The sequence below is a fragment of the Gymnoscopelus braueri genome, assembly GCF_963280865.1.
Source record: "Gymnoscopelus braueri genome assembly, chromosome: 14".
NCBI classification, from domain to species: Eukaryota; Metazoa; Chordata; class Actinopteri; order Myctophiformes; family Myctophidae; genus Gymnoscopelus; species Gymnoscopelus braueri.
In genome coordinates this window covers 35,275,977-35,291,087 of record NC_137619.1, presented here as the reverse complement: position 1 = coordinate 35,291,087, position 15,111 = coordinate 35,275,977, and the positions used below count along the sequence as shown (strand labels likewise).

The following is a 15,111-nucleotide window of genomic DNA, read 5'->3' as shown; positions in this document are numbered from 1 at the left end:
CTCAAGCCTGTCTTTGCTGATGGATCTGCACCTGTCCAGGTGAGACGGCAGCCGCTGTCTTATAAAAATACCTATGAGTTTGGTGAGCACAGTCAGCCAGAGGAAGCCTAGATGATATTTACCACCACTGACCTAAACGCTTCCGTTTGCCATATCCAATGAAATGGATATGGCAAACATACCACTAATGGCTGATGTATTTCCCCCACCCATCTTGATAATAAAATCTGTAATAATAATAATGATGACTACATATTTCCTTCCACACACAATCACAGTGTATCATCGTAAGGAATTTATTTTTGTATTATTTAAACACAGTATACGTATTTGTTCAATACACAAGAAGGAAATAATTAGAAAACTCAGATGTTTTATACAGAACAAACAATAAACAAAACATGAACAGTAGCGACTTATGTTTATAACAGACAATGAATATGAAACGTAGAGAATGCACATAAATTCTTGTAATCAGTAGCACGACAAACAGAAGACCAGCATAAAGCTATTGTAAAAGTCTTTTTTATTGTAAAAGTTTGCTCCCATTGTTTATTGCAAGGTTCAACGTTTTGTTCACAAATGGATCTTCATCAGTGTAAAACTGTTTATTATATGATCATAATTGTCTTATAACAATATTGTCAAACAAAATGTCACTGTAGTAGTTCAGCCGGAATGACCCCCTTCTTCAATATCAGATTCCCATAGATAGCGGTCTCCCTATGCACACATGAAACAGTCTGTTACTCACAACGATAAGTTGTAAAGAATAAATATGTTAATTAAGCAGCTACATTTTTGCACAATCAAATAAACAAAATGTAATCACTGTGAAAGACAGACCCCACAGAGACATAATCTCTGTCTTGTGACGGTATCAGAACTCCCAGCAAATAAAGGTCTCGAGTAGCACAAGGTATTATACATTTGCACATAGCCTATGATTGTCTCTGTGAGGTTGGTGCAATACAATCAGTAAGGACAGTATTAAGAAACATTGACCAATTATTTACAAATAGTTTCTCCATGTTGCAGTACGTCCATGTTTATTTCCTTTTAATCACTTAAACCCTATACAGTATACTTAGGTGACCGGTGTCCCCCAGGGCTCCATACTTGGCCCGCTGCTTTTTTTCCCTCTACCCCAAATCTCTCAGCCCAAAAATGCCGATCTACAAGCTACAAGCAGTGAGCTTGTAGATCTGCTATTTTTCGCTGAATGTTTGCCCCAGTATGACGAAAATAGCTGTTATAAGCACAGAGCACATTCTCACCCTGTTGCCACCACGGCGAAGGCTTTCTTGGCTCGCTCATAGAAAGCAAACCTTTCCACTTTTTCAAGATCTGCCTGCATAGAAATATGAAGCAACACATATAGTTCTCATACTACAGACCATAGTACGTAGCATGTGTATGTGAGATTATTTGTGTGTGCGTGTGTGTGCGTGCGTGTGTGTGCGTGTGTGTGGTGGGGAGGGTACACCTGAAGTCCAGCCTGACCCAGTAGGTGTTTGTACGTTTCCCACACAGGGACCTCCAAACCGAACTCCACCGGCTTCATGACTGCAGCCTGGTGCAACAGATCAATACAATAATACATCAATAAATCGATATCCAGGATATTACCCAATACTAATGGCAAAACAGCAGAATTCGCTGTAGCCATCAATGTAATCAGCAAGACGACACTCAGTGGTTTTTTAAGCAGTAATGTGTAGTAGGAACGTACTGGTGAAGGAGCATGGTACATATCCAGGGGAAAGAGCTTCAAAATGGCCTCCAGGAGTGTTGGTATTCCAATACCTATGAGGATCAGAGAGGGTTGATCATTTCAATATACAGGTGTGTCACTGTCAACGAAATCCACAAATCAACAGTGATGTAAAGTAACTAAGTACATTTACTCAAGTACAGTACTTAAGTACAATTTTGAGGTATTTTTACTTTCTTCAGTATTTAAAATGTTCTGTACTTTTACTTATACTACTTACTTTGCAGGTTTAGATTATTATCACAAAACATACATTAACCACTTCAGTCCTATATATATTTCGGCCATTTGAAAATAGCCGATTTTTCAAAAGATTTGGTTCCATTTTGAACTTGTGAAATGGGACATTCTGCACAATGAGTACTTTTACTTTTGGTACTTGAGTGTATTTTGATGCCAATACTTTTGTACTTTTGCTCAAGTCCATTTTGAATACTGGAATTTTACTAAACAGAGTAACAGAGTATTTCTACATTGGAGTATTGCTACTTTTACTTAAGTAAAACACGTGAGTACTTCTTCCATCACTGCAAATCGAAGTATGATTGAAGAGCCCCAATCAGTGTTGCCAAGTCTACTCGTTATAAGCAACTTTGAGCTTGTTTTCCTGTAAATATTGGAAGTTGTGTTTTTTTGGGCTCGTTTCTAGAGTGTAGTTGCTTATTTGGGCTTGCTTCATGCGGTTTAACCACGTCTGCTATTTGAAAATTGCCAATCTACAAGCTCACAACGCATCGCGATTCGATGTGTAGTAAGCTTGTAGATCTGCTATTTTCAAAAGATCTTGTTTATTGGGATCACTGGCACAAACAATTTTCAGATGGGGATCCAAATAAATACATATTAATTTGTGGTGTTCTTGACCTTGACGTGAAAGTGTTTGAGAACCCCTGCTCTAAAACAACATCACACAATGCCACCTGCCCTATATATAACCACTTATTTTGGCCTTGCTTTCATAGGTTGCTCGTTTATTTCGCAAAATCTGGCAACACTGGCCCCAATCTTCTCTCTCCTCATGCCCATCACCAACACATAGTACATACCATCAGCTCTTATCTCCTTCGGACCGCAGGCAGCAACGGAAGATGATGGGAAATTGGCGTCACCAAGAACTACAGAAAGACAATAGTAAATCTTTTTAGGCTCAGCACAAGATTTAAATGATTCCACTGTAAACAATTAACTATCTCTATTAGAGATATTCTCTAAACGTCTCTAACCAGCAATAAGCTATTTCCTCCTTCCACAATCCACCTACAAGAGCAGATAACATGCTAGCATCATTATAGGACATTTGTGTATTTCATTTCCACTGGTGGAAAAAGTACTCACATGTTTTACTTAAGTAAAAGTATCAATACTGCAATGTAGAAATACTCTGTTACAAGTATAAGGCTGGAATTCAAAATTTACTTGAGTAAAAGTACAAAAGTATTGGTATCAAAATGTACTTAAAGTACCAAAAGTACAAAGTACTCATTATGCAGAATGTCCCATTTATGTAATTGTAGTGGAGTAAAAGTACAATATTTGCCTCTGAACTGCAGTGGAGTCGACGTTAAAGTACAGAAAGTTGGAAATACTCCAGGCAAGTAAAAAATACCTCACAATTGTACTTAAGTACAGTACTTGAGTACATGTACTTAGTTACTTTCTACCACTGTTCATTTCACATAATTAAAGAGCATATACAGTAGTAGCATACCCAACTCATCTCCATGGCCCATTAGAGCAAGGGCATACAGCAGTTCTGGGGACAGAACAGAGGGGATTCCTTTCAGTACCATGGCAGCAGCAGCAGCAGTACAGTTCAGTTGTCGCAACGAAGCTGTCAGTAGGCTAAAGACATTCTTCGTTGAAGTGTTTTTTTTATGGTGGTTGGAGTAAGGAAATGAGTTATGGGTGACGAAACGTGTTGTAAAAGATCCGTTCCTTTTTTGTTTCTACAAACTAGACTGAACGGATACGGAAACGGTGCGCGCGTGTGTGGGTGCGGGCGCGTGTGTAATGTAACGGGATTTGATTGGTCAGCTGTCAAAAGGACTGCCTTCTCTTTGCACTACGGCGCATGAACATGAATCAAGACAACAAGTAGGCTACAGCAGTGGTTCTCAACCTGTGAGTCGGGACCCCCAGGGGGGTCCCCCACATGATTTTTTTAGGGGGGTCCCCACTCCCCAGATGACAGTGAAGTGGCAATTTAAGGATCATTTTGATACCTAAAAAAAGAAAAGAAAAAGACCATTACTGCATCAAAAGTACTACTTTAAAAAAAACTATAACTATAAAAACTGGTCAGATTGGCCAAATTGTCAAATAATATAAGAAAGAGGCAAAAATTGTGAAAATAGCTGATCCACAAGCTCATGACTCGAGATTGTAGATTTTTCCCTTTTCTCCTTAGTGTTTTGTATTTGTTGATGCCAAATTGTGTTATTTTTAGGCTATGTTGATGAATTGAATACATAGGACCACAATGGAAACAAGTCCCCAGGACTTTTTTTGTGTTAATCATTTTAGCCTTAATGTCTGACTGTAACACATGGTTGATTTAAAAAAATAAATGTTTTTAGACAAATGCATGTTGAATAATTAAGTTATTATATCAAGTAGCCTATAGAACCATGTTTGCCCCATCACAAATACAGTATAGGCTATGTGCCCATAAATGTAAAATAATAATAAAACCAAAAAATATATACATACATATACATACATATACATACATATATGTGTCCTGCATCGCGCGCGCGCGCGCGCGCGTGTGTGTGTGTGTGTGTGTGTGTGTGTGTGTGTGTGTGTGTGTGTACGTGCAAATGTAGTGTACGATTCTCACTTTTCTTCTAAATCAAATAATAATAATAATAAAATGATGCCATTGTAAGCTAACCTCACCATCAGCCTATGCTATAGGAAACGTAACCCTTTTAGCCTATATAGATAGGCTGTTATTTCTTAACACGCTCGGATGGGCATAACTCAAAGCAGAAGGCAATGAATGTTATTCAGCCACTACCACGCGGTGACAAGAATGTGAGATAGGCCTAATGAAAAGCTCCTTTTGAATTGAATTGAAATTCAGCAAGAGCGACTTTCAACTGGATGGCAAAATGATTATCTTTAAACCCATGAAGAATAACAGCCTAAAATCGGATTAGGTCTAAAGCTCTATCTGCCTGGATTTTTTTTCCCCTCCTTCATAATATAACATGAATTCATGCTGCTAATGAAGGGCAAATAGCTTCAGTTCCATGTGTTTTTCTTTTCGATCAAGTTATTAGTTTAATTTGTAGGAAAATGATGCGCTTTGTGTGACGGCGTGTGGAGCTGCGTGGTCGGAAGATGGAAGAGGACCGTGAGAGTGAAGAGATGAAGAAAAGGCCCCATGACTCCATGAGCCAAGCCTGTCTGTCGGTTTGAAAGCAGCCTTTCTGCCTCCCAGGACTCACGCTGTTTTCCCTTTAGTTCGCCTTCTTTAAATAAGTTTATCACGCTATGAGGGTCCAGCGCTGCCAAAATGTAACGTTTTGCCCCCTTTTGTGTGTGTGTGGAGAGCCTCAATTGGGCCTACATTTATTATTTTGACCTTTCGGTAGCCTCAAAGCGGAGCCTCTTTTCCAGACTGTTGTGCTTCCCCGCTGAGAGAGGAGACGACGTTTTTTTTTTGCCTGCCCTTTTGGAAGTTTTGTTCCAGGGGCTGACACAAGAAAGCAAGCTCCAAGGGGAAAATTCAATGAAAATAAAAATCAATTAGGCCATGGGCTTTGTGAAGATATGGGGCGCCTTTCTGCAAAGAAAGTATAAGAAACCCTGAGATCTGAAGGAGAAAAAAAGGTGCCTTCAGATGATTGTTGTGTAAAGAAAGCACAGACTATAACCAAATTTGTTCTGGTGTTTTCGTTACTTTTGAAGTGGAACTATTATGTTTTATTGTTTGTATTATATATATATTTTTTGGCCAAATCTTCTATTTAACGCCAAGGAAATGGCAAAAAATATCCTAAATGTAAGCTAATAAGAAGGCAATCAGACCACCTACTGTATATTATCTGTCTTCCTTTGTTTTCTAAATCTGCAGGCCTGAATATTGCTTAAGAATTAGGCTATGAGTAATTTGGGGGATTTAAATTCAAAACCTGTGTGTGCTAATTTTTAGAGCACATATTCAGGGATAGGCTATGCAAAAAAAACTAGATGCATTCTGATGAAAATATATATATTTTTTAATTTACTGGAAATTAACAAGACATAGCTTATGGCTATATCATACCTATTAATCATAAGCTATCAGTCAAATATTGTGCCTGTTGTCTACAGTCTGGACACTTTTGTAGCCTATCTTGGTTGCCTGTTGCTATACTGCAACATTGGCAGTAGGCTATAGCAACATTAGTTTACTTTCCTGCTCTGCAGAGAATAAAATAGGTAATAAATAGGTTTCTAAAATAATTGCTTTCTGAATTAAATTATAGGCCAGGACATGGTGGTTGATAGCGTTTGAGATATGGACAGTTATATTTCTAAGATGTGAAAAGTAATTGATAGTAGCCTATTTTCTGATTAATGGCCCCTAACGAATACAAATTGTGACCAATTTTCTCGCTAAAGGCTGTAAGAGAATGTATTGGGCTAATTTAAGCATTGATGGACGGTAGATGATCACAATCCTTTGGCCAGATCATCATTCAGGCCTAAAGGTTATCACATTGTAGTAGTCTAATGATACGGTAGGCAGGCCTATAACGCATGCCAAAGGCCTATATAATTTTTGTTCTTCCCGAACAAAAACCCTGCGAATAAGCACAAGTTCTTTCTGTGAAGTGTGAAGTAGGCATATAGTTTGACTGTATAGCAGTGTACTAGCTCCATCTGGTGGCCAATGATTGATTCCATCAAACTGATTATTTTTGTTCCTCCGCTGACCCGGAGCCATTGCTGCGCTGGCCTACGATGACCTACTACACTGGTTCTGTCAGGTCAGAGGACCACCTGGGGGTCCAAATGGACCCTTATGGGTCTGTAACTCCGAGAGAGGACAAATGGAACCAAATGGACCCATGAGGGTCCATTTGGTTCCATTTGTACACTCTCAGAGCGCCTCCGTCGCCTCCGCCAAAAACAAGCGCTCCTATGGAAACATAGCACCCTGTAAGGCTCTATTTGGACCCCGGCCCGGCCCCGGACCTGTCGTTGAGAAACACCTGTAGACCCGGGAGTTGTGATTGGAGGATTGGGCCTACTGTTGATACTAGGCTAGCTAGTGTAGGCTACTTTCTCAATGTTGGACCAGAAAATAATTGAAAGAGTGAACATTGAACAAACCAGCCTATAATAGCCTACTAAAGGAATCGGGGCCATTATTGACTCACTTTGAAGTTTTGTATTATTGATGCGTCATCATGGCAGCATTAAAAACAGCTAAACCATGCGTCACCGTAACAGGTAATTTCTAACGTTTGGCTCGGGCTAGCTGAGGTGTTTTGGTTTTTGTTTATAATCCTGTTGTCTCGTATCTTCTGCAGCTGTGATGATGCTGGTGGTGAGGGAGCTGCGTAGCCAGCGGAGTGGGACCCACCTCCGTTGGTCCATCTGGATCCGAGGCGAGGTTGCAGGCATATTCTACAATGTAAGAATTTAGCAACCCTGTGTAGAGTAGAGACCACTGGTTCTCAACCTGTGGGCCAATAAGGCGTTTTGAGCTTGTAGATCGGCTATTTTCACAATATGTATCTGTGGAACCGAAAATGTAATGCCTTAACTCCTACATTCCAAGTGCTTATCAGGGAGGGGGGTCCCCAGTTCAAGTATGATTATTTTGGGGGGTTGCGGCCTGAAAAGTTTGAGACCCACTGACTATAACCCTGACTGTAATAACTAAATTCATATGAAACAGATTCCATATGAATATGAAGTGGGTAAAAACATGGTATCAAATTGCACCAGGTGCCCACTGTGTTTTTGGTGCCCAGCATTCCAGAGGCCTAGTCGGTTTTGGTGCCCAGAAATACCAGGTGCCCACTGTGTTTTGGTGCCCAATGTTCCCAGGACTCGGTTTTGGTGCCTAGACAGCAAACATACCCAGTGCCCGCATTGTTCCGAGGTCGCCGGAATTGCGAGGTGCCCAGAATGTTTAGGTACCCACTGGACCTGTATTCACTACAAACTCCGAAGAGGACCCGTTACCCATGACGGACTTACCTCCCCTACCTAGTAACTGGTCCCTGATCAACCTCAAAGATGACCCATATACCTTGATATAGTGGTGGTGGGTGGAGGGAGTTTGGGTGTGGGAGTAGCCCTGAAACATGACTGTGCTTGACGCGCTATTCAGTTCTAGGCAGAACTCACTGTGATTGGCCAGTAGTCGCTGTGATTGACAGTTCTCGTTTTTGCAACTATGCCTACACCTAACCTTAACCCTAACCTCAGTAAAACTATGCCTAAACCTAACCCTAACCCCAGTAAGACTATGTCTAAACCTAACCTTAACCCTAACCCTAACCGCTGTAAAACTACAGTATGCCTGCCAGGGAGCCAATCAGACAGGTAAGGCGGGTCTATATCCTATAACGTTGGTGGGATTCATAATCACGCGTCATGGACAGAAGAGCGTCATGTGAACCATGGCTAGGTGTGTGGGAGGTGCATCTAATCAGGCATCTGATGGTTTGTCGGGGAGAGCTGAGCAAGGCAGACAGATGTCATTGCTGATGTTGATGTCAATGAAAGATGTGGCACCTGCTGCAGCTGGGAAAAGTGTCGGGAGCTAGAAAGGATGAGGCAGGGAGGTCAGAGCCTAGGTCAAGTCATTTCATCTCACCTCCGATGAGGGGACAGGAGACAGAAGAGAGATGCAGACATAGACACAGGGGAGGTTTTCAGCCCCAGGGGTGGGCAACCGTTTTCTACCAGTGTGGCAGTGATGGCTACTATTTCTTTTACACCTTATTATAGGATGATGATTACAATAAAGCAAATATAGCATAAGTCAGTAATTTAATAATTAAACCTAACAATGAGTCAATCATTTGATGAATAATAAATATTAATAAATATAAATTCTGACTATCTGGGGAGAAAAATATAATGTATGGGACTTTTAAAACAATCATAGCACATGATCCTATTTCTTTCTTTTTTTTTATGGTGTAACTAAGGCTTTAATATGATCTAATATTTTACCGATTAAGACTATTCGGAGCCACTGAATACCCTGTGTTATCTGATAAGATTAAGCTATGATCGATAAGCAGTGTTTTCTTATGTTTTAGTTGGATGTGGTTGCATACAAGATTGGAGTCCTGGACCCATCTTCATCTTCAAAATCCTCGTTTGAGAGACCAGAGAAAAGATCTCTATTCTCCAGGTCAGTATCTTCACTTATCATTAAATGTGTGGTCAGAAATGTCTGAAGGTCAATTAAAAGCATTATATCGTTAAATGGGGACTGACTGAGATTTTTTTTTTTTGTGTTTTCCACTATTGCTAAAGATATAACATACTAGATATTGTACTTGTCTTAAGAGATTTATCATACTGCTGTTCTACCTGTACTTGAACTGTATTTCTCATATCCAGTACTATTACTTTTGTTTTTATTATCATCTTGTGTTGTGTTAGCACAGTCTCTGCATAACATGTGCAACCAACATTTTGCTGCTTGTACCTGTATGAGTAAGTGACAAACCCTTCTTGATACTTCATTCAGGAAAAGACGACGATGGTAAAGGTATCGATGATAAGCTGCAGCAGTCCATTACCACGATGTTTGTCTTTACGAGTTTGGAGGTTTTTTTGTCCACAGTTGCTACTGCTAATGGTATGTACGAAGGTCTTTTCAATTTCAGTATCACTGTCTTAACAACTTGTTGGACCCTCAAGAGATTTGTGATTGTATAATATTTGGCAAAACTTATAGTTCCTAGAACATTTTGCAAGGGTTTGCAAATTGACCAGTTCTTGCACTTGTATATCTGCCATTGCAGTAAAACATGCATTTTAATGGTTGACATTATGCCCCGTTGTAGTTTAATCAAAATCTCTTACCAGCAAACACATAACCAAAACCATTTACTTGCCTTCAATTTCTCATAAAAAACACGGAAAACTTCCTTTTTGTTTTGTGCCGGCTCGGCAATTCCTTCTGTCACACATTTATTTCAACAACAATTGGATCCCTGTCGAGTCACATCTTTATTTCCATCTGTGTGGTTGTCAGTCTAATGGCTCAGCTGACTGGTGGTGGAGTAGGGTGTCAATTTGAGGTATTCTTATTACTTTCTTTATTTTATAGCGAATCTGAAAATAGCTGCTTATACTCAAATAAATCTACAAAACCATGGGGTTGTGTAATGAAATGAAAATAGACAGACCACCAGACTCAGCAGTTTGAAATTGCTACAGGAGCTATCATCACAAGACTCAGATATGACATCACGCCAGTTGCTCATCTTTGACATCACACAACAAAGGGATTACGTGTAAGACATTATGTGACATCACAAGACATTACTATGACGTCGGTACTGGTTGTTAGTACCTGGAGGCCATAAGAAGCGGGAGCCCTCGACCTCCTGGTAGATGCCGTGTTCATAGATCGGCAGATACTGAAACTATTAGAGAACTCTGATAACTGAAAAGGATAAACTTCTCTAATGGAGGGTTCCATTTCAAATGTGGAGATCTGCGATTTTGCCTACAAGGGACAGTTTGACCAAGTAAAGCAATGCATATTAATAGATGAAACACTTGCCTTCAAAACAGACCAGGATCATAGAACCGCTCTCCATTGGGCCTGTTCGGCTGGACACACCGACATAGTGCAGTTTCTCTTGGATGTGGGTGTTGAAGTGAATCTGCAAGATGATGCCTCTTGGACTCCTCTTCACATTGCTGCATCAGCAGGCAGAGAGGACATAGTGAGATCTCTAATAACCAAAGGAGCTCTGTTGAACTCTGTAAATCAGAATGGCTGCACCCCTCTGCATTATGCAGCTTCTAAAGACAGATATGAAATAGCTCTGGTGCTGTTGGAGAATGGTGCAGACCCTAATGTCATGGACAAGTTGCAGTCTACTCCATTGCACAGAGCCTCAGCCAAGGGCAACCACCAGCTGATTCAGCTGCTTCTCAAACAAAGCGCCGGCACCAACATCCAGGACACACAAGGGAATACGCCACTCCACCTGGCATGCGATGAGGAACGTGTGGAGGCAGCCAAGTTGCTGGTTGAACATGGAGCCAGTATCTATATTGAAAACAAAGAGGAGAAGACTCCTCTCCAGATAGCCACGGGCTCCCTGGGTGACATCCTTCGTAGGATTGTAGAGGGATGAGAACGGCCCTACTACAGCCACAGTCAACTACATCTCCAGAGCGTCATTATAATTGTTAGTACCAGAGGCCAAAAGGGACGGGAGCCCTCAACTTCCTAGTGGAACTGCTCTATCAAAAAAATGGGAAAAAACTGACCATAAGACTTAATGCAACAAATAAGGATGCCAACTTCCATAAAAGCCTATAAAAAGAAGAAACCGATATTAGAAGAGCTGTGGTCAAGGGTGAAGGAAGCAAACGAAAGGGGGGCACGAAGCACGCAATGTGCGTGGAGCTGACAACAGGTACAGCGAGTATATCAGATAACAGGTATTGCATAACAGGTGGGGCATGTATTCCAGACTTGCATCGTTCCCGACATGTATGGCCCCGAGTGACCTTATGGGTACAGTATGACTATGACGTGACCATGGCTTTAGATTATCGGTCATAGATGTTTTCAAGATGTATAAAAGGATGTTTTGTAGGAGCTAATGTGCACATGCAGGCCCTAAAACCACCACTGCATAATTCAGCCAATATTCATTGTGGATATTGTGAATAATTGTTGTATACCTACTTGGTGATTTCGTGTGACGTCAGTTGCGTCCCCTTCCCATCCTGCATTATCTCCTTGTCTGTTACTTGGATACGATTCTTGCATTTCCTTTTTCTAGCAAAATCTGATATGGTCTGTTTTCCAAAATTGTACAGTACTTTTCTTGCTAACAAGTATTCTCACTTCAAAATGCACATGATTCAGGCTGTAAAAATGAAAATGGCACCCCAACAGTTTCTGACTTTGATGCATTTATAATCTACATTACTGAGTTTTGTGCATTTTTATGAATAGTTAACATTTTCCAAGAATGCAAACTCAAGTAGTCAACAAGCCTGTTGACTTGTATTCAATGATGCACCAAGATCTACAGGGATATTATTGAAGTTGAAGTAAAATCTCAAAACTAGAGCTCAAATGCAGCTTTTATTTTCAACTATGCACACAGTCAGAAGCTACCTGTCTAACAGTAAAAGCAGCCCAGGAACAGGGACTGAAAACAACCTCGATTCTCATAGTACTGATCGTAGTTCATGGTTTTTACACTAGATGGAGCTAAGTGCATGGTGAAAGCACTGAGATCAGTTATGGGTAAAATTGAAACATGAACTCCATTGAGTGACTGCAAGTTAAGTACTGTAAATATTAAGTAAGTAAAACTCAGACGAGCGATTACAAAGTGCTCCACAAGATTTTATTTTTTAAAGGTCATGACAAGGCCTTTTAATATTGCTGTATATTAATTTCTCTACCTGTTGATTATTGTGTGCTACATTGAAAATGAGGGCCTGCCCCTCAACTGTAGTCAGAGTTCAAATAAAGGTTATGATGATGATGATGAAGGCCATTGTCTAGCCTTGACCTTGCTCCTGGCTTCTGGCTCTGGCCACCTACATAACAAAATAGATGCATAGCAGATCTACAAGCTTAATGCAATGTGTTGTGAGCTTGTAGATCTTTTTTTGTCCTGCCACTGCATAATACGATGGAGGTGACTGAGGAGAAAGGAAAAATATGATTAGTGAGCCTGGCTCATTTATTTATATTGGCTCACTGAGCCAATAACGGTATATAAAGAAATGTACATTTATATTGGTGAATACTTGAGTTAATGTAGCAATCAATTTGATTCGATTTGTACGGGACCACAGACAATTTGCAGAAACATGATGAAGTTAGTACTACTATGAATACTAGCTATGAAAGATTCTGCAGATCTAGAACCTCCTTTGGTCATTTAACCACTTTTTGGGCGGTGAAACCGCCCCTATAAGTGAGATTTGGAAAAATGTACATTTTCCTGCGCTGTGATCTGGGCCCAGGAAATTTGTACAATTATCCTGCGCTGTGATTGGCCAATCACAGTCTATTCAGGACTGTGATTGGCCAGTGTCACATGACACATGTGCATAGCCCTATATAAGAAACCATAACTTGAAAAAAACCAAAAATTTGTTTTTTTCAAGTTATGGTTTCGTCCATCATAAAGAGTGTTTCAATAAATGTATTTATCTTTTGTACATGATTGGTTGACTCCATTCAGTATTGTGATTAGCTAGCAAGACACCGCCCACTTCACACAGGGTGTGATTTTTTAAATTCAAGATGGCTTTGCACTTTCCCCTCCTTTTCACCAAATCTCTTTTGCAGAAAATAGGCAATCTACAATCTCACAGCGTGTCGTGTTGCGACGCGTTGTGAACTTGTAGATCTGCTATTTTTTCCGAATCGTCCCCCCAGAATATGGTTGCATGCGACTGTTCAAGTGGTTATAGCAGATTTACAAGCTACAAGTAGATTGCCTATTTTCACTATTTGTCGTAAGACGAAGTATATAAGGCTTAAGTGGTTGACTCTCAGGGTGAACAAATGTTTACGGGTCCAGATGGTTACATTTGTACACTCTCAAGAGTCTACTCTTATACTTATTCTGAGTTACAATTGGATAAATTAACAATCAGCACTTAAAGGGATACTTCACTCTCGGGCCAGGGACACATTTAAAAAAAATATTAAAAATAAATGAAAAAAGTTATGGAAAATTCATGGCCCCCTCACGCATTAGAGTGTCCTACTAATGCGTGAGGGGGCCATGAATTTTCCATAACTTTTTTCATTTATTTTTAATATTTTTTTTAAATGTGTCCCCGGCCCGAGAGTGAAGTATCCCTTTAACTCTGCAGAAAACAACTCCACAAGGTTCCTATCACTGTGCCAGGGTTTATATTTGCAGGGTCAATATCTATCCACAAGATGGTGCTGTAAATAAATGTACTAGACATTAAACTGTTGATAAACTGTCAGTTCACAATGAAACTATAATGGTAACAGATGGACAGGGAATCAATGTACACTGTGGAATCAATGTACACAATGTACACAAGATTCACTTGGGGGTTCAAGACATTTACAAATTCCATGAAAAAAGGTAGGATATGCACATCCCCACAGTCCTTTAAACACGGTGCTGGACCCAAAAATAATCAAGTGAAGAAAAAGGGAATGTCCTCACACAATATACTGCTCTCCCGTCTTTTTTTATTTTATATTCAACCAACAATTGGTTAAATAAATAAAGACGGGAGAGCAGTATATTGTGTGCGGACATTCCCTTTTTCTTCACTTGATTTCCTTTTTCTTCATTTACAAATTCCACTTATTCATCAAACAATTTAATGCATTCAATTCAAATCTGAAACTACTGAAAGTGATGGTATCATAGTGCAGTATTTTAAGCAAAGTGATTTTTTAAAAAAGTAATTTACAATGAATGCAAAAGCATCAGAAATATTTATCAATCGATGTATGCTAAGTATCCATCGTAAAACATTCTCATCCAAGCGACCTAGTAATTCTAAACTAATCTTGGCTTGACATGTGGGATAGATTGAGACCAACCAAACCAGCCTGAGTTGCCTGGAGCAGCAACATTGTAGCTTTTAAAACAAGAGAATATTACATTTCCTGTACAAACACAATATCCCCAGTGAAAATCGAATTAGCTTTCCTGCAAAAAAAACCACAACACACTAACCATATGCCCTTTATATCGCCATCCAAAATGCCCACAAACAAAAGAAAGGTTTGCTTACTTAAAAGTTTCCTTCCAAATAACTACTGTATGACATGATGGTCTCTAATTTAGGCTATTTAAATTGTTTGGAGGCAAACTGTAAGATTTCAAATCACTTTTTCTGAAACAGAATTTTGGTAAATGCATTTTTTTGGACCAGTAGCTGCAATTCAACTGATAAAGGGACAAAATAAGCCAGATACCCATCTGCCATTTATTTTGCCCTATTTCAATCATTTTAACACATGAACAAATTGAATATATAAGACAGAATGCAAGTTTGACATCTTTTTGATCACCTTGTGTTCTGGCTCTTTAACCACTTTAAAAAAAAAAGTTTAAAAATCGTAACTGGAACGCACGCTCACTCCAAAACACACTCGCCCC

At 39.8% G+C, this 15,111-nt stretch overlaps 2 protein-coding genes across 3 annotated transcripts; one reads left to right on the top strand and one right to left on the bottom strand.

Moving 5' to 3' along the window:
* Window positions 1–272: 272 nt before the first annotated feature.
* Window positions 273–3,711, bottom strand: fuom (fucose mutarotase). Of its 2 annotated transcripts, none has more exons than XM_080448989.1 (6): window positions 3,483–3,711; window positions 2,821–2,889; window positions 1,729–1,806; window positions 1,487–1,566; window positions 1,278–1,351; window positions 273–723 (listed from the first exon to the last, which is right to left on the bottom strand). In XM_080448989.1, the coding sequence occupies exons 1-6, from the start codon at window positions 3,562–3,564 to the stop codon at window positions 657–659; spliced, it is 450 nt and encodes a 149-aa protein (XP_080305115.1). In that variant the 5' UTR covers window positions 3,565–3,711; the 3' UTR covers window positions 273–656. The 2 variants fall into 2 exon arrangements, with proteins under 2 accessions (XP_080305115.1, XP_080305114.1); XM_080448988.1 differs by having other exon boundaries at window positions 1,487–1,573; window positions 1,733–1,806.
* A 6,720-nt stretch (window positions 3,712–10,431) lies between these two features.
* Window positions 10,432–11,112, top strand: LOC308100382 (uncharacterized protein; the record flags this gene model as incomplete). The annotated part of the gene is made up of 1 exon (XM_080449407.1): window positions 10,432–11,112. The coding sequence occupies one exon, from the start codon at window positions 10,432–10,434 to the stop codon at window positions 11,110–11,112; it is 681 nt and encodes a 226-aa protein (XP_080305533.1).
* Between the last annotated feature and the right edge of the window lie 3,999 nt (window positions 11,113–15,111).